The sequence below is a fragment of the Suricata suricatta genome, chromosome 4 (genome assembly GCF_006229205.1).
Source record: "Suricata suricatta isolate VVHF042 chromosome 4, meerkat_22Aug2017_6uvM2_HiC, whole genome shotgun sequence".
In the NCBI taxonomy this organism is placed as follows: Eukaryota; Metazoa; Chordata; class Mammalia; order Carnivora; family Herpestidae; genus Suricata; species Suricata suricatta.
Window position 1 is genome coordinate 51,287,098 of NC_043703.1, and position 18,761 is coordinate 51,305,858.

General features: G+C 36.1%; 1 protein-coding gene across 2 annotated transcripts in view; it reads left to right on the forward strand.

The window, feature by feature from the left end:
• DGKH (diacylglycerol kinase eta) overlaps window positions 1-18,761 on the forward strand; it is an 89,022-nt gene that overhangs the window by 40,921 nt on the left and 29,340 nt on the right. For both annotated transcript variants that reach the window (XM_029936676.1, XM_029936675.1), the window contains exons 12-16: window positions 4,607-4,692; window positions 8,741-8,840; window positions 10,630-10,903; window positions 11,674-11,796; window positions 15,650-15,781. In XM_029936676.1, the coding sequence (XP_029792536.1) occupies window positions 4,607-4,692; window positions 8,741-8,840; window positions 10,630-10,903; window positions 11,674-11,796; window positions 15,650-15,781 (715 nt within the window). The remainder of the gene's footprint in view (window positions 1-4,606; window positions 4,693-8,740; window positions 8,841-10,629; window positions 10,904-11,673; window positions 11,797-15,649; window positions 15,782-18,761) is intronic.

The following is an 18,761-nucleotide window of genomic DNA, read 5'->3' on the forward strand; positions in this document are numbered from 1 at the left end:
CAGGTCATGATCTCACGGTTCGTGGGTTCAAGCCCCGCATCGGGCTCTGTGCTGGCGGCTAGCTCAGAGCCTAGAGCCTGCTTCAGATTCTGTGTCTCCTTCTCTCTCTGACCCTCCCCTGCTCGCACTGTCTCTCTCTGTCTCTCAAAAATAAATAAAAAACATAATTAAAAAAATAAAAAGAAGAATGAATTCTTACGATCTAGGTTAAAGTCCTTCTCTGATGACCCACACAGGAAATGTGAACTTAGCCACATCACTCATTATGAGCCTCTGTAACTTTATCTGTGGAACAAGGTTGTAATGTCAGGAAGAGTAAAATGCAGGAACAAATGTGTGCAAAGTGCCAGGCATGCGAGCTCCCCTTCCTCACCCCTGAGAGCTCCCCCTGAGCGTCCACCTGCCTGCATCCTTTTACCCACAGGGCTCCAGGGCAGGCCAGCTGATGACAGGCTCCTGTTAGCTTTTACTCAACTTCTGTTTTGGCCACGATCACCTGTCTATCAGGTATTAGCTCACCTCCCTTAAGCAATTTCCAAACACACCAATTCTTGTGCCCAGAGATATAATTTCTCTCTTCCTACACCCGCTCTGTTGGGTGTTCCCCATTGTAGGTTTCCAGTTTAAGCCTGTTGATCAAGATAAAACAAAGGAAGAAAGACAGCACACTTTTTTCCATTCCTGCTACATTAACTGCAGTTTTTAGATGTTCTTAAAGATTCAGCATTTTGATTAAACCTCAAAGCACTAGAGAATTAAAACAGATTCCCCTTTTCAAAGGATTACGCTGAGACAAGACCATTTGGTCTATAATAACTTATTTTCTCCTCTCGGAAAATTCATCTGTTTATTTTACGGTTGAAATCTTTGTTTTGTCATTAAGAAAATTATGTTCTTGTCAAATCTAAGGAAAGGAATGATAACCGGACACATGGTGCTCTGCCTTAAACAAGCTAATTATATAACTCCTTTTTCTGATATAAAAGCAAAGTCTGCCTCGAAAAATACAGAAAACACAAAAATATGTGAAAAAATAATCTTACTTATAGTCCTAACACCCAAAGATAATTATTATTAAGAATGAATATATTTACTATTTTATTTCCAGAAGAATTTTTATTTATAGTATTATTTTATCCAACTACAACTATAATACATGTGTTTATAGGAGCTAGTCTTTTTTCTTAATAGTACTTTTGTAAATGATATTTTCTCCCCAAAGAGACAAAAGAGGGAATTCTTTTGCTCTACTTACTTAAGGGGTGCCTACTTCCTAGCATATAAAGTAAAAGTAAACAATTTACTTTTATTGCATGTATATAGTCATTAAATACAAGATACGGTTTTAACTATGTGGAAGAAATCTCTTTTTTAGTATACAAAGGTTTTGAATGAAACAATATATTTTGGTTTCCTATTAAAATATTTCATAACAGGGGTGCCTGGGTGGCTCAGTCGGTTAAGCGTCCATCTTAGGCTCAGGGTATGATCTCATGGTTTGTGGGTTCGAGCCCCGCATTGGGCTCTGTGCTGACAGCTAGCTCAGAGCCTGAAACCTGATTCGGATTCTGTATCTGCCTCTCTCTCTGCCCCTCCCCTGCTCACACTGTCTCTGTCTCTCAAAAATAAATTAAAAAATTAAAAAAAGGAAAACACATTATAAATAAATAAATTAAATATTTCATAACAAAGGAATAGCATGCCTTCAGATTACAAGTTAAGTGAGTGTTCTCTGCATCACTCTGACTCATCACCATGTGACCTTTTTTGCCTTTAAAACTATAGTAACAGCAAGCTGAACCTTCCTTCTTAGGCTCAGCCTAATTTCCCAGCTTATATTTTTTTTATTCATTTTAAATTCCTTTATGCGTGATTGTGAAATTAACTATTTTTTTCAATTTTCCTTAAAAGGACACAAATGTCGTTGAACTTCCTAATTATCTTATTAACGTAGCATTCCGCTGGCACCATAGAATTGCAGAGTTTAAAGAATTGTGACAGTTTTGTTGATGAATTCCTTATGGCCATAATTAAGTAATTCTGTTTGCTGTTGTACTTTTTAAACATTGCAAAAGTAGTGATTCCACAATGTTCTCCAGTAACAATGATTCTATTAATACTCACTGTTAGAAAACACATTGTTTATATTTAGTGTGAAATCCCCATGCCATCATATCCTTTTCTCCCATATCCCTTTGCGAATGAATATGTATCCCTTCAGTGACACCATGCTTAGTTCACTGCTGTCGTCACCTCAGGTATCACTTGCTCCAAGCAGCCACCACTCATCCCCCAAGTTCCAGTATATCTCCTTCCTGGGATTCCATAGCCCCCTTCCATGATCAACTGCCATTATCGTGGTGCTGTTGTACTGTCACAGTGAGGCAATGTGTTATTCATTCACCATTATATTGTCATCTGGTGTCATCACTGACACAAAGTGGACAGTTAATAAAAAATTCTTATTGTTAATTTTTTGTCTAAATACCACACACTTTTGGAACTAGGGACATCTTGGCATCAAAGCCTTCTGACCTTGTCTATTTCTCGGAAGCCAGATTCCTATTGCCTTCCAGTTACATTCAAAGCTTCCTGATGTAAGAGTCATATTTTTAGTCTCTTTTGTATCATACCCCAATCACACCTATCTAGTGAGTCAGTAGATGCTCATTCATTAATGCTAAGGTCATCAAAAAGAGGGTGTGAGCTGCTGCACTCCATCTTGACAACAGGAAAGAATGGCTTCAAATCTCTGGAAATGAAATCCTTCCTATTAGTTTATTTTTTAAATTTACTCTTTTAGGAAGCTCCTCTCCCCTCAATTCTTTGTTTCCTAGATGGTTGGTAACAGCATGCTAAGATGTTATAACTTTATTTTTTCATTCACTTACCAATATTAAATGCCTGTTTAGCCTAGAAGATGAATAATGTGGATTTGCAAGTGAACACAGCATTGCGTGAGGCTTTGAGATTCCTCCCCTCCCATCCTTTCTTTAACGTGAGAATTGTTTTCTATACGTGGTCTGCCTATGAAGAAAGTAAGACAGAAATTTAAAAGAGTGGCAGACTGATTAGCTGCTCGTGGAACTGGACGGAAATCCAGAATGAGATCTCTTTGGAAAGACTCTAGTCAGGAAGGCTTTGAGGAGGGGGGTTGGTAACCAAATCTGCTTTTAAGTCTGAATGAACTGGTGCCAACGGGTAAGAAGCAGTAAAAGGATATCTGAGTAGGGCAGAAGCGCACAGGAGACCAGCTGGAAGGAGCAGAGCAGGTGGTTTGCACCGAAAATTTTTGAGCTGTAGGACGTTGTACATATTTGAGGCAAACATTTGATGGAAGGCTCTGAATAGAGGCTGTTTAAATATTGTGCACATGTTTGCATATTAGGAAGATGTGTTCTTTCAACAGAATGTTGCATTTTGAGTCAAACAGAAAAAGGGATATAGGACTCCCTGAGCATTTTGATTACTTCCTTATTTGAGAGAGAGATTTATTTACATGGTTGTAGACAGAGCACTCAGCTTCTAAAAAACTTTTTATTGACTTGTGCATACAGAAAAGTGCACTGGTCATAAATGTACAGTTGGTAAGTTTCCACAAGCTAAACAAACCCACGTAATCAACATGTGGATCCCACGGCAGCCTTACAAGCACCCTGGGGCCCCCTCAGGCTCTCTTCTATTCACCCCCTCCCCCACTGTAGGACCCACTCTTATGGCTTCTAACGGCATAGATTATTTTTTTCCATTCTGCACTTTATAAAATGAATCATTTTGTAAGCAGTCCTTTTCTGAATCCTTTTATTCAACATCATGTCTGTGAGACTCATCCGTGTTAGGGCACAGTTGTGAATCTCGCATTCTCATTGCCTCACGATATTCCATTGCACAAATACACTGCCATGTGTCATCCATCCCACTAGTGAGTGAATGCTGCTATGAGCGTTTTCTATCACATGTCTATTGGTGAACATACGTCACATTTCTTTGGGGCTGTATACATGTAGAGAAATTGAACTGCCAGATGCTATGTATATGCATATATTTGGCTTTGATAGCACCCAGCAGTTTTCTAGAGTGTTTGTATCAACTCCTGCTCTTCCACCAGCAGCGATGGGACTTTTTCCAGGCATTTTTGCTGCTATTGTCTCATTTTAGCTCTTCTGGCAGATACAGTGGATCCACATTTTGGGTTTAGTTTGTGTTTGCCTGATGGTTGCTGAGGCTAATCTGTTTGTGGACCCTTTTTTTTTTTTTTTATCTTTCTCTTTAAATTTCTAATCTTTTGCCCATTTCTCATTGGGTTGTCTGGGTTTTTTGTGCTGAGTGGAGGAGTTCTTTCTGTGTTCAGCCATTCGACATTGTATTTCTATTTTAATGGATTTTAGGGATTTTTCTAAAACTGTAGATTAAGGAATTTGAGAAACTAAAAGCCTTTTACAGAAGGGAAGTATATATCTATTTTGTATGATGACTTTTTATATATTTCATTATAGTTGCTGCCCTCTGTCCCATGTGTCTTATATGATCCCATTTTGGAAGCGATAATAACTGAGTTGTATAAATGCCAGCAACAATAATACAGTGTAATTTTTTTCTTTTTCAGATGACAATTTATGAGGACTCAGTTGCAGCTCATCTTACAAAAATCCTCAATTCTGATGAACATGCCGTGGTCATATCATCTGCCAAGTAAGTGATGGAGTTGAAGTCATGAAACAGTTTTATGGTGAAAATGAAAGGACAGCTGTTCCTACCATTTATGTCACATTTTTATGATTTTCCTCCCAAAATATTGGTGAAGCAGCTTATAGAATTAGATATGCTAAACTTGCATTGGTTTCTTAAAAATCACTTTAGCGTCGTATTTGCACTGAAGTATATATTTAGAGGGGTTTTTTAATGTTTGATTTGAAATATTTTTATCAGAAAGGTGTGATACATGTTTAGAGTTTAATTAATCTAAGTTCCTATTTAAAGAAGCATTTATAATCATAATATGGAAAAACATTTCACCATAATTTATTATTTCCATAAACACGACTCTTTAGGAACTGTTTACATCAGGAAAGGGAAAATATTGAAGAGATTTTTCAAAATGACATTTATCAGCATGTTAAAATTCCATAATTATACTTTAATTCAGAGTTATCAGATTTTAGTTAAGTTGATTCTGTACATGGAGCCAAAGCTACTTGATTTTATTATCTTAAATGTTGCCTGCCTGAAGTGTAGAATTTTGTTTTGAAACATCCTATAGTGATGTCCTGAGAACTGGAAAGTCAACTTGAGTAAGGGTGAAACCCACTGAAATTTTCAACTGAGAAGCAAAGAAAAGCATGCTTTAAGATTCTGGCTTAGCAAGGAAATATTACTATTACACAGAAAGAGGAGACGAAGAAGAAGTAAAGAAAGGGGGTGACTGGGGAAGTGGTGGGGGAAACATACACAAACTTTAGTATATTATATACTTAATTTGCCAAACAAATCAAGGGAAGACAAGATAAATCATTACAAACAAATTTGCTTGTGTCAGAGTACAAATGCAGTAATGACTGGATTCGATACCCTAACCCCCAGAGATAGGAAACAGGGCTGAGCAGTAGGAAGGGAGTTAACAGCTTAAGGCAGGGAAGCAGACGGGTTGCCCAGAGAGGTGGGCAGCAGACGTGCTGCTGCAAGGTGCTGCTCTTGGTTTTTGCTGCTGTTGTTTGGTTGGCATTTTTTTCTTTTTTTTAAATGTTTATTATTTTTGAAAGAGAGAGAAAGAGAGAGATTGAGAGCACAAGTGGGGAAGGGGCAGAGAGAGAGGGAGACACAGAATCCCTCTAAGAGAAGGATTCTCTAAGACCATCTGGATTCATATTGCCTTTGCCCTAATTACCTCAAATTTTTAAAACGGTTGATTCATTCAAATTAAAATCCAAACAAGGTTCAAGTATTGCATTTGGGTTATATGTCCCTGTAAGACTTGTAAAGTCTAAAATGGTTCTCCCTGCTTAAAAAAAATTTTTTTTACAGGGCACCTGGGTGGCTCAGTCTATTAAGCATCCAACTCTTGATTTGGATGGTCAAATCATATCAGGTCAAATCATATCAAATCATATCAGGGCATGATCTCATGGTCATGGAATCAAGCCCCACGTCGGCTTCCATGCTGAGCATGGAGCCTGCTTAAAATTCTCTCTCTTTCTCTGCCCATGTCCCCCAGGTATGTTCATTCACTCTCACTTTCTCTCTCTAAAATAAAATAAAAATAAAAATAAGGTAAAGCAAAATAAGGTAAAATAAATTGTTATTGAGGCATGGCATATACACAATAAAGTGCTCAAATCATAAAGATATAACTTAGTGATGAGAGAAAAGAATACACACACACACACACACACACACACACACATTCTTATAACCACCACCTAGATAACATAAATCATTCCCCTCCTTTGATAATGCTAGTTACTTGTTAAATGATATCATATTAAAGCAGAATGTTTTGACCTTCTTGTACATTTTTATACTTGTTTTATAAAATAGTAATTTTTAGTAGCCTAAGCTGTTTTAACTATTTTTTAAATGCTAAAAACACTGATGGAAAAGCTATATTCCATTAGCATAGCTAATATGTAGGTTAAATAATGGAGTTACTAGGAGTTAACCAACATAGTGTCAACATTTCTTTGATTTTGAAATGTTGTTACTTGGGATGGTAACGTGAGTTACCTTCAGAGAATCAGAAGCATTAGCTAGCTGTTACAGATGTCACTTATTAATAAAAATACAAAACGAAGTTATTGAGTAAATACAAGTTGTTCAGAGGACAAAACTTCTTAGAATATGGGATCTTTGGCCATAAAAAAAATATCAAGATTGGAACTATTGCCATAGAACCATAGAATTTTTCATTAGGAATCTATCTTAGAGATAACTTAGACTACTCTCCACCCGTTGAATTGATGAGGTAAGACACGTAGTTGTTAGAATCTTTCTTCAGAGCACAGAGTAGGTGATGGTTTTTTATATATTATGCATTGATATTTGAAAAATCATCTTCAATTCCTGATTGGAACTTTTTTATATCAGACGGAAAATGAATTTTTCAGATGATCCCTGCCCACCAATATGCACATCTGTTGGGCGCCATTGCCATGTTTTTCTTCATATAGTGTTTGCATGTTTTATTGTCATTCACCCCTACTTAGAAATAAGTGAAAAACTGACAAATGAAGATACTGCTATTAGTCATAAAAAGTATAGATGCCATGAACACAATCTGATTGAGATCATAGTGGAAATCATCGGGCATGCTAAATGTGAACTGTTGTGAGCTCCAACTCAGTATTTGTTGCAATAGCAAGGAAAAGTTCTATTTTAGAGTTACATGTCAGCGTCTCCTCTTCCTAGAGGTGGAACATCTTAGAGAAACTCTCAGTAAACATCATGGAAGAAATCTCACAACAGCCTTGCTTTAGTATTTCAACAAGTTCCCTGAAAGTACTGTACATGAACCAAGAGGACAAAACTTGAGATGAAGCCCATGAATGGATCTCTAATAAATAGTAAGCTAGAGTCTCAGGAGGCTTGTAAACTTACAAAGACAACAGAAAGGCTGAAGGTTAGGAAATACTACCTTTTGTCCAAGTGAAATCTAAAAATGATTGCCAAAAAAAACAAAGAAAACAAAAATTGTAAAATTGTTAGGAATTCATTTATTTCCTAGATAATAAATGTGAAGCTTTGGAGTATGTGTGTGCACGTGTGTGTACACTCTGTTGAAAATGGCTTGATTTCATAATCAACTAAAATATCTGGAAACTTAATCATTAAAATACACACCAGAGAAAATTGTAAGTAGAGTAGAAAAGAATAATTGCTGGAGCCTGCTTGTTTCTTCCTTCAAATTCCTAAACTATATCTGTAATAAAGGAATATTATTGTTTTAAAATAGTTCTGATTTTGTTTTCAGAATCACTATAAGCCCAGGCTACAAAAAGCTGGTAACATACTGTTCTGTTGGGTTGTTTCAACACCAGTCCCAAAGACTTTTCAAAGACAGATTTTAGTTAGTGTTGGGATTTCAGATTATTTTTTCTTTTAATCTATTTCTATTGTGAAGAAACCAAATTTATTTAAAAGAAAGAAGTGTAAAGCATATATTGTTGATACTAACAAAATCTAAATTAGTCTTGCATATGACTGTCGTGGTCACCTTAAGGGAAAAAAAATAGATTTCAGAGAATTTAACTCAATTCAAGTGGCAGGTTGGTTACACAATCTCTTTCCCCTTTAGGAGCAATATACTTTCAAGATACCCAGGGAACGAATATTAGAGTGACAGTGACAACTTTAAGTGACAAATTTATGCTTGTTTTTTCAAGGCTGCAAGTTCTGTTACGAAAAATATGTAAGATGCTGGACATAATTAAATTTTTTAATGGGCTCTACAAATGCTCTTCCCAAGATTTTAATTTAGATACTTGAGAAAGACTGATAGCCTTGAAAAGACTGTTCGTTAAATAACATAGAGCAAAGTTTATTCGTGTGCATTTTCATTTAGCACTTAGAATGTCTTGAGCTTAATCTAGTATGTGTTAAACTTCAGATAGAAGTATGGGTTTTTTTATACAAATGGTCCCTATATTTTGACAGTTTACCTAATTGTGCTTGTTTTTCAAATATGTTTGTAAATCAAACCAAATCGGCCTACTGGTTTACTGAATCTCACCATTTGTTTTCCTCAAAGGATACTGTGTGAAACTGTAAAGGACTTTGTTGCCAAAGTAGAGAAGGCATACGAAAAAACGTTGGAAAATGCTGTTGCAGCCGATGCTGTGGCCAATAAAGTAAGCAGGTCACCTTCAGAGCATGAAAGCTTTGACTGACAATTCTGGCATTGAATGGTGTTTTACAGCTAGATTGATAAAGTGGCTTTCTTACCAAAACATCTTAAATCAAGAGAAAAATTCCTGTTGAATCAGATGTTAGGGATTAAAACAGTCTATTTTATGCAGTAGGAAAACAGCATTACTGAAAACCATCTCTAAGTCTTAGTCTTAGTCTAAGAACAGTATCCTTGAAGACCAACAACACGAATTTTATAACTCAAGTCCCTTTTTCCACTGATGGACATCTCAAAGGAGAAATGCACAGTAGTCGGGTCACATGGGGGGAGATGCAGGGTCCCCTGGGATTCCAGTGCAGACAGGAATGGCTTTCCGTTTCCAGGCACACTGGTCGTCAGGGTCCGTCCATCCTAGCATGTTCCTTGGGTTCCCCAGAAAGTATGGCCTTTGGCCCCTTTCAGTGTTCTGTTTCTTGCTTTGCCTAGAATTTTCCCCCCTTTATGAGCTTTCTGAGGCCAAAATAAGAAACTTAAAAGCTACTACTCTCTTTGTTCTCACATGTTCATGACAGGGCATTCTTAGAAAGGGTTCTTGGGCTTGAAAAGGAATGGTCTCCTCCAGATTCATGCTGTAGATGGTTGTTTAATTGAATGAAACAAAAAGAAAATAAAAATAAACATACATTAGACATTTTCAGCCTCTTTTCTTCTTGTTTTTTTACTACGTGGAGAGCTTCAGAAAGGCCTCTGTAGCCACACTTTTTCTCTTAACTATTTCCACCTTAGCCTTGTGTTAGCATGATATCAAAGACCAGTAAATGGAGGCGGAAGGAACTGGAACTTGTGTGGCAATAAAAGGTAAATTGGGCTGTCACGTCAACAGCCTCGGTCCTGTATGTTTCTTTACCCATAGACATTCAAGAGAAGCAGACAGAAAAAAGGGCTGAGAGCTGAGCTGTTTTCTCCATCTTCTTTTACTTCTTTATCATTGTACATTTTCCTTTTTTGCTCTTTTTTTTTTTTTGAGCCATTAACCCCTTAGGCACCCTTCACCCCTCTTATTATTTAAAAGAAAAGTTTTTTATAGTTTATTTATTTTTGAGACAGAGAAAGACAGAGCACAAGTGGAGGAGGGGCAGAGAGAGAGAGGGAGACACAGAATCTGAAACAGGCTACAGGCTCTGAGTTGTCAGCACAGAACCCGATGTGGGGCTTGAACCCACAAACTGCGAGATCATGACCTGAGCTGACGTTGGACGCTTAACCAACTGAGCCATCCAGGTGCCCCCCCTTCACTCCTTTTATAACCAAAGCTTTGAAAGAGAGCTTACCAGGCTCAGCCAGACCTGCAATTTATGATGCTCAAAATGGTACCATACATTGGTTACTTTGAAAAGTTTATGCAGTATTTTGTATGATGCATAAATGTTCCATGTAATGTAAATTTTCTGCGTAATGTGTTGCTTTAAAGTGTTTGTTCTCTTCTTTTTAAGGAAAAACAACTATATAAAGATGATAGAGATTTTCTTTTAAGGGAAAATAGTTATATAAAGATGGTAGAGTTGGAATATTCTGGAAGTACATGTAAAAATTTACATAATTGTAATCTCTTTTAAAATGATAAATTGCTTAGTCCATAGACTGTCTAAAGTATAATTTATAACAGATGGCCAATTAATGGTAAATATTAACATAGTTATCTTTCCTCTAAAGTCAGAAGCCATTCACTTAAATTGTCATTTTCCATTCCCACCAAATGGAGATTCATTACTATATTTTTGTTTTCTTAGTGTTCGGTCCTAAATGAAAAGCTCGAACAACTGCTTCAAGCTTTGCACACAGATTCCCAGGCTGTCCCCGATCTCCCAGACATCAGCTCTCTCATTGTAGAAGAAGATACTGTGGAATCTTCCAGTGAAGAATCTTTGTGTGAAAACAAAGAACAACTCACCGATGACCCTGCAAAACCTTCCTCCCAGAAAGCTGTCAAGCCAAGTGAAATAATGCTGCGGGCAAACAGTTTAAAGAAAGCAGTGCGGCAAGTCATTGAAGAAGCCGGCAAAGGTACATACACACGAGTGAAATTCGCTATTGAAGAAGTTAGCAACATTCCTCTATCGCAAGCACAATGGAATTTTCACACCGGTCAGACTATATACACACATACACAATTTTCAGGCAAGATGGAACAGAGGGCCATTGGAATGAAATTTATCCTCTCTCTTGTTTTAGTAGTAAGGCTCTGCAGATTCATGTTACATAAAGTAACATCTCAGAGATAAAGTACGCTGGAAATATTGAAAATAAAGTAATAATTCTAAAATTTTAAATACCTTTTTACTTCATTAGAATCTGTTGAGTTCTTGAAGAAAATCAAATCTATAAGCTACTTTGAAAATACTTCCTTAAATTTATTTCCTGAATGTTTATGTTTATGTTTTTTTAAAGACTTTGTAAAAGTTCTACCTGTACCTAAATTTTTTATATTAACAAAATGTATGTCCTTCTCATAGAATTTTAATAGTGGACTAAGGTTAACTGTAACATAAAAATTAATATTTAAAAACCTTTTTGTAGCTTATAACTTATAGTTGGACTTGTATTTTATTCTCATTTTTTAAATTTTTTTCTGATAAAAATATAATTTTTACAATTTTAAGTAGTTGTATAATCTCTAATACTTAGCGACAATACTCCCAAACTTGTTATCAATTATGTTAATTTGTGAATATGGATTTTTTTTGGTTTGTTTTATTTTCCTTTTGAGCATATATTAATATTTATGGATTTTATTTTTTCTTGTCCAAACATATTTCTCTCCTTACTACTTAAAGTTCTGGATGACCCGAGTATTCACCCTTGTGAACCAGTTAACCAGTCATTCGATAATGATAGTACAGAAATAGATGAATCTAAAGAAGAATCTAAAGATGACAGTGCCAAAGAGCCATTACCTGGTAAGAAAACTATAATTATTTTGGAATTACATAAAATGTAATTCTGCTTTTACTTTCCAAAAGGCTTATCAGTTTTTAATAAACTTTGTATTGTAATTTTAACAAGGTTTTTCAAAAGCTAAAGCTTAGATATTTGTGAATAGTAAAATAATAAAGGTAACATTTAGACTATTGTCAAGTACTCTTATATAATCTTTATCATATAATCTGTAGATCATCATAATAAACTAAGGATTATGGGACCAACCAAAGCTAAAGACCTTCATTTACCTGAAGAAAAGGGGAAGGACCTAAACCAACAGATTTTAACCTGTTTTTAGCCAACAGATGCATTTGAAAATTATGTGAAACCTATAGGTCCCACAGGCATGAAATTTGACATTTCAGTAACTTAGCAGTCCCTTGAACTACACTGATCAGCTTGGATGGTTTGCTAATTCCTATTGCTAAATTATCTTTAAAATCACTGGACATCTAAAATGATTTTTTCCAGGAAGTTGATATGTAGTTGCCTTAAGTTCAAAGATGAATTTATATTTCTAATATTTCAGATTGTATAAAGGAGTAACTATTAACTTACTGAATAAAACAAAGCAGAAATTAAAGTATTAATGAAGCTGAGAAGATAATATGAATGTAATTGCATAACACTAATGAAAAGTCAACACTGCTAAATCAGAACTGTTTGTGATCATTGAGCTTTTGCTTTACTTTCATTACATACACACTTGGACAGATTGCTTCATTTCTCCATGGTCTCCTCATTTGTGAAGTGCAGATAATGCCGTGCCTACCTATTGTGAAGGTTAAAGAAGTTAATATATGTGGAGTGCCCAGAATAGCGTCTGGTACATAGTGCTGTGAAGGAGCGTTGGCGGTCATTATCACTATTATTAGTGCTATTCTCGCCACCACTGCTGCTACTAATTAGATTAACTTCCAAAGAATTCTCCTTAATTTATGTAAAAGTCTTAGAAACTTTGAAATCAGACCTCACATATATGGCATACAACCAATACATAGATATTCTACAACCTTAGCCCTTTTAGACTTTATATGTTCCTATTTTGGCACACAACCTTAAAGATCCCTGTCGCAGCATATAATCCAATACAGGCATACTTTATAACCCTCTTGACAGATGGCCACTCACTTTTTTTTTTTTTTAGTATTGTATTTTTTAAGTAATCTCTACACCCAACGTGGGGCTTGAGCTCATGGCCTCAAGATCAAGAGCTCCAAGCTCTACCAACTGAGCCAGCCGGACGCCCCACTACTCGTTTTCAATACATTCTTAACATCAGCTCTCAGTTAGAAAGTTTTTCTCCATACTCAGCTTTAGATAGTCTTCTTAAATTTCTACTCATGATCACACTAATTAATGAAGTTTTACGTGTGATAATGTTAATAGTAACAACTGCTGGCATTTGTTTGGTGCTTTATGGATAACTTAAAAACAATTTCATGTGTATTATCTCACAGTATTCAAGATAACTCTGCCATGTGGCAGACCTTGAAAATGACTTTCATGGCATCATAGCCTCTTCTCACACCTTATACTTCTTTTCCACATTATCTCCTAATTCTTTTACCAACTGTTAATTTTTTTAATTAAAAAAAATTTTTTTTAAAGACAGAGAGAGACAGCGTAAGCAGGGGAGGGTCAGAGAGAGGGGGAGATACAGAATCTGAAGCAGGCTCCAGGCTCTGAGCTAGCTGTCAACACAAAGCCTGACGTGGGGCTTGAACCCACGAACTGTGAGATCATGACCTGAGCCGAAGCTGGATGCTTAACTGACTGAGCCACCGAGGCACCCCCAAATTGTTAATTTGATTTCAAACTTCTTTGTTTTTCTGGTCACACTCATTTGGTTAGTATGATGCCCCATTTTGAACACAATCCTCTAGATAATAGCAAACTGATAGCCATACACTACACATTCTGGGCAATTTTGATGTTATAAGGACTATCCAAGAGTTTTTCTTGGCATGAAGTATTATATAGTAATGCTATATAAACCTATTCTCCTGTTTTGTGCAAGGGATTTTTTAAACCTTACTATAATAACTTATGTTCATCCCTATGAACTTTTTATTTGTTCAGTTTGGATCCGTCATTGCATCCTGTCAAAATCTTTGGAAGCTTGGTTGTATCATCTCAAATTTACTTCATCTAGAATTCAATAAGCTGACTTGTATGTTTTTATCCCTTAACAAAGTTGACTTAAGCAGGGCTGAAAATGGCATCCTTACAGTATGCTGCTTGATAATTTTCCCTAAGATTAAGGAATGGCCCTCATTGGAGGATTGGTCTTTCAGCACTCATTGATAAAATGGTAGCTGGTTCTAAAATGGTAACTGATTTTCCAAGCAGCTACCATCCCATATCCTCATGGACTGGACACTTCCACTGTAGTCTGCAAAGAAAACTGAAACAAAGGGGTGTGCAGCTATAGATCCTGATACTGAGATAGACGTGAGTTTATACAAGTCTTTAATGTTGCAATATTTGATTTTATTTTCTAGCCAGTAATCCAATTTAGTGGGAGTCAGTAGCAATAGAAGTATTTCTGTATTAAATAATCATTATTTTTGAAGAGCATTCATTATATTATTGAATTATGCAATAATTCATATGCCTGACATGTACAATACAGTATGTTAATATGATCAATGAGATGTTATATTTAAGAAGAACCATGAAACAGTAATTTAGTTACCTGCAATGTGACATCAATCTGAGTCACTAGGATGCTGTCTGCTTTTTATCAGATACAGATATCAAAAGATTGTTTTTATTAGAAATTAGCCCCAGGTCTCACATCTGCCCAAAGACATAAGTGAGCTGTTCTGCTACTTTTCTTTAGTACAACTGGACTCTTTTTGAAGAAACAGAAGAGAGTGTAAGATTAATGTGGGTAGTTTGTAATTAGTCTTAGGGAGAGTAAAGATAATTAAATTTTCAAGTATTTTTAAATTGAGTTTGTGGATTACTGTTTTTTTTTAAACACCTGCCAATAGCTCCTAATTTAGTTAAAGATACTATTTGTTCTCCGTTAAAAATTGCCCAGTTTACACAAAATTAAATCTCTTTTTTTGTTGTTTACTCTGAGAATGATTCTGGTTTGGCATAACTTTTTAAATATATTGAGCATTTACAAGAATATGATAGAACTGTTCTGGGCAAATCATTGTTGTGAATATATAATTAATTGAGAAGTACAGGAAATATGTTGGTTTCATTTTAAAAACCGTACCATTTTCCTTTCACATATAGAAGATAATGTTAACTCATGTTTCACATACTAGCTCTAGGAACTACATTAATTAATTTTGATCATTTGCTCAACATGTATGACAAAAAAGTTGCATTGGTAGTATACATATAACACATATGTTCCATTTTCAAAAATCATCAGGCTTCAAAAGTTATTTTTATCTTTGTTTTTATATATATAATTTATGGTCAAGTAGCTAACATACCACGTATACACAGTGAGCTCTTGGTTTTGGGGGTTGATTCCTGTGATTCATTACTTACATAAAATACTATGCATTGGTCACATTCAAATTAGGAGTATTACTGAACTTTAATTATGTAGGCGTCTATTTTCTACTGATCTCCATCTGATTAAAATGAGAGATCAAGACCTGTGGCAGAATCCCTCCATTCAGTAAATCTCAAGAAAGTGAAAACAATGGGAAATGAATAAGTAAACACAATGTAATATTTTCAGTTCTGCTCATTGATTTAAATATGCAGTAAACTATTTTATGTCCTGAATTTATCAGGACTTGCTTACTTTATAGCTTTACCATTATCTTTTTTATAATTGGGACTTTTTGCCAACAGTTAAAACCGCACCTGCACCTCGGTCTCCAGATGGCCGGGCAAGTCGTTCCCAAGCTGACGCTGGCCCTGGTCCAGCTGTGGCAACCAGCAAGGAAAACCTCCCTGTGCTCAACACCAGAATAATCTGCCCAGGTAGTATAGATTCCGAAACATGGCGTGTTTTAGAGTATGTCTGTGAAAACATATTAAGTATTCATTTCCATGAACTACAGAAATGTGTTCTTAAAGATAAATGTCACTTTGAAGAATATTTTTCTCACTCTTACCAACCAGACTCCAGATTCTTAGACTTGTGTGTGTGTGCGTAAGATGTGCCGTGAAAGTATTAAAATACATGTTTTGGGGGCCCTGCCCTGAGAAATTTTAATTAAGTAGTTCTAGAATAGAGCCCAAGAATCTGCATTTATTAAGCACCTTGGGTAAATCGTTTTCAGTATTCAATCGTCTCTCAGGTTTTGCGTCCCTCTCTCTCCCCAACTCTCTTTCCCCCTTCCCCTCCCCATGGTCCTCTATTAGGTTTCTCCTGTTCCCCTGTTACACATATGAGTACAAACATATGGTATCTGTCCTTCTCTGCCTGACCCCACAAGTCTTTCTGTAGCCATTTTTAAACTAGTAATATTGCTTCATTTTGGAACATCTGAGGCATCTATACCAGCTCTGATGAGATGAACTTACCTCGGGATTCAGTTAGTGCTAGTGAAAACCAAAGAACTTGTACAGAAGGGAAGGAGGAAAATGTAGAGGTCTCAGATGTCTCCTTACGTTCCAGTTGTTTGACTTAGTGAGAACTCTCAAGATTTATTCCAGGGTAGGTTGCATCCCAAATTATACCCTTAAAATCAGTCTCTCCTACATGCTTTTTTAAAAGGTGAATCACAATTCAAAAATAATAATAGTTAGAGACCTAATTATCCCACTCTTAGTAGTGGATGGAACAACTAAACAGAGGTCAATTAGAAAATAGAAGAATTGAAAAACAGATAAAACAAATAGACTTAACAGATGTCTACGATACGCTCCACATAACAGCCACAGAATATACATTCTTGACTAGTGGATATGGACCATTCTCCAGGATAGACCATATATTAGGCCATAAAACAATTTTCAGTGAATTTAGAAAGATTGAAATATTATGCAAAGGATGATCTTTGACCACAATGGAATGAAATTAGAGATCCATAACAGAAGAAAATTTTGGGAATGTGCAAATATGTGGAAATATGTGAGTTAAAGAAAAAAATCATCAGAGAAATTTTTAAATCTTTTGGTATCAATGAAAACAAAAATACGCCATACCAAAACTTACTTGATGCAGCTAAAGAAGTGTTTAGAGGGAAATTTATAGCTGTAACTGCCTATATTAAAGATAAAGATCTCAAAACCTAACTCTCCACCTTAATAAACTGGAGAAAAGAGCAAACATACTGAAAGCCATCAGTAGGAAGGCAATAATAAATATTGGAGTGAAAATAAATGACAAAGAGAATAGAAAACAATACAGAAAATCAATGAAACCAAAAGTTGGCTCCATGAACAGTTTAACAAAATTGACAGGTCTTTAGTGAGAATGACCAAGGAAATATAAGAAGATTTGAGTTACTGAAGTCAGGAATAAAAGAGGAAAGACAGCACTAGCAACCTTACAGAAATAGAAAGGATTATAAGGGGAAGCTATCAATATTACATGCCAACAAATTAGATAACTTCAATGAAATGGACAAACTCCTAGAAACACACAAACTACTAAAACTGATTCAAGAATAGAAATTCCAGCTATACCTATAACCAAACTTCCTGCAAAGAAAAGGCCAGGTCCAAATTACTTCACTAATGAAATCTATCAGGTGTTTAAAGAATTAATATCAACAGTTCACAAACTCTTCCAGAACCTTAAAGAGGAAGGAACACTTTCCACCTTATTCTTTCAGGCCAGGATTAAGCTGGTACCAAACCAAAGAAGTTCAAGTCACTAACCATCAGGGAAATGCAACTTAAAAACCATAATGAGCTGTCACCTCACACTACTCAGGATGGCTATTATTTAAAAAAAAAAAAAAAAAAAGACAAGTGTTGGGGAGGATGTGGGGGGCCTGGTGGCTCCGTTGGTTAAATGTCCAGCTCTTGATCTCACCTCAGGTCATATCTCACAGTTTGTGGGATAGAGCCCTGTATTGGGCTCTGCAGTGATAGCATGGAGGCTGCCTGGGATTCTCTCCCTCTGTCTCTGCCCACCCCTCTCTCTCAAAATAAATTACAAAAAAATTTTTAAATGATTCAGAAATTGGAACCCTCATATACTTCTGGTCGGAATGCAAAATGGTGTGTCTGCTGTGGAAAATAGTATGGAGGTTCCTCAAAAAAACTGAAATTAAGACTACTGTATAATCCAGCAATCCCACTCTGGGAGTTTATCAAAAGAATTGAAATCTGAATTTTGAAGAGATATTAGCACTCCCATGTTTATTGCAGCACTACTCACAAAATCCGAGACATGAAAGCAACCTAAATGTCCATTGAGTGATGAATGGATAAAGAAAACGTGGTATATACATACAATGGAATCTTGTTCAGCTTTTTTAAAAATCTGCAATCTGTCCTAATGTGAATGAATCTGGAGGAAATTATGCTAAGTGAAATAATTCAGTCACAAGGTATTAAGTACTACATGATTTCACTTCTGTGAAGTATCTAAACTAGTCAAAATCAAAAAATCAAAGAGTGGAATGGTGGTTGGAACAGCAAGAAGTAGGAGGAAAAGGGGAGTTGCCAGTTAACATGCATAAAGTTTCAGTTAAGCAAGGTAAGTTCTAGAAATCTGCTGTCTAACACTGTATGTACCTAGGTTAGTACTGCCTCATATACATAAAAATTTGTTAAGAGAGTAGATCTCATAGTAAGTGTGCTTACAACAATAATGTAAAGTAAAAAGTTAAGGGCACCTGGGTGGATCAGTCGGTTAAGTGTCCAACTGTTGATTTCAGCTCAGGTCATGATCTCACTCACAGTTGTGAAATCGAGCCCTGCATTGGGCTTCATGCTGAGCCTAAGATTCTCTTTCCCTCTGCCCCTCTCCCATTTACACATGTCCTCTCTCTCTCTCTCTCTC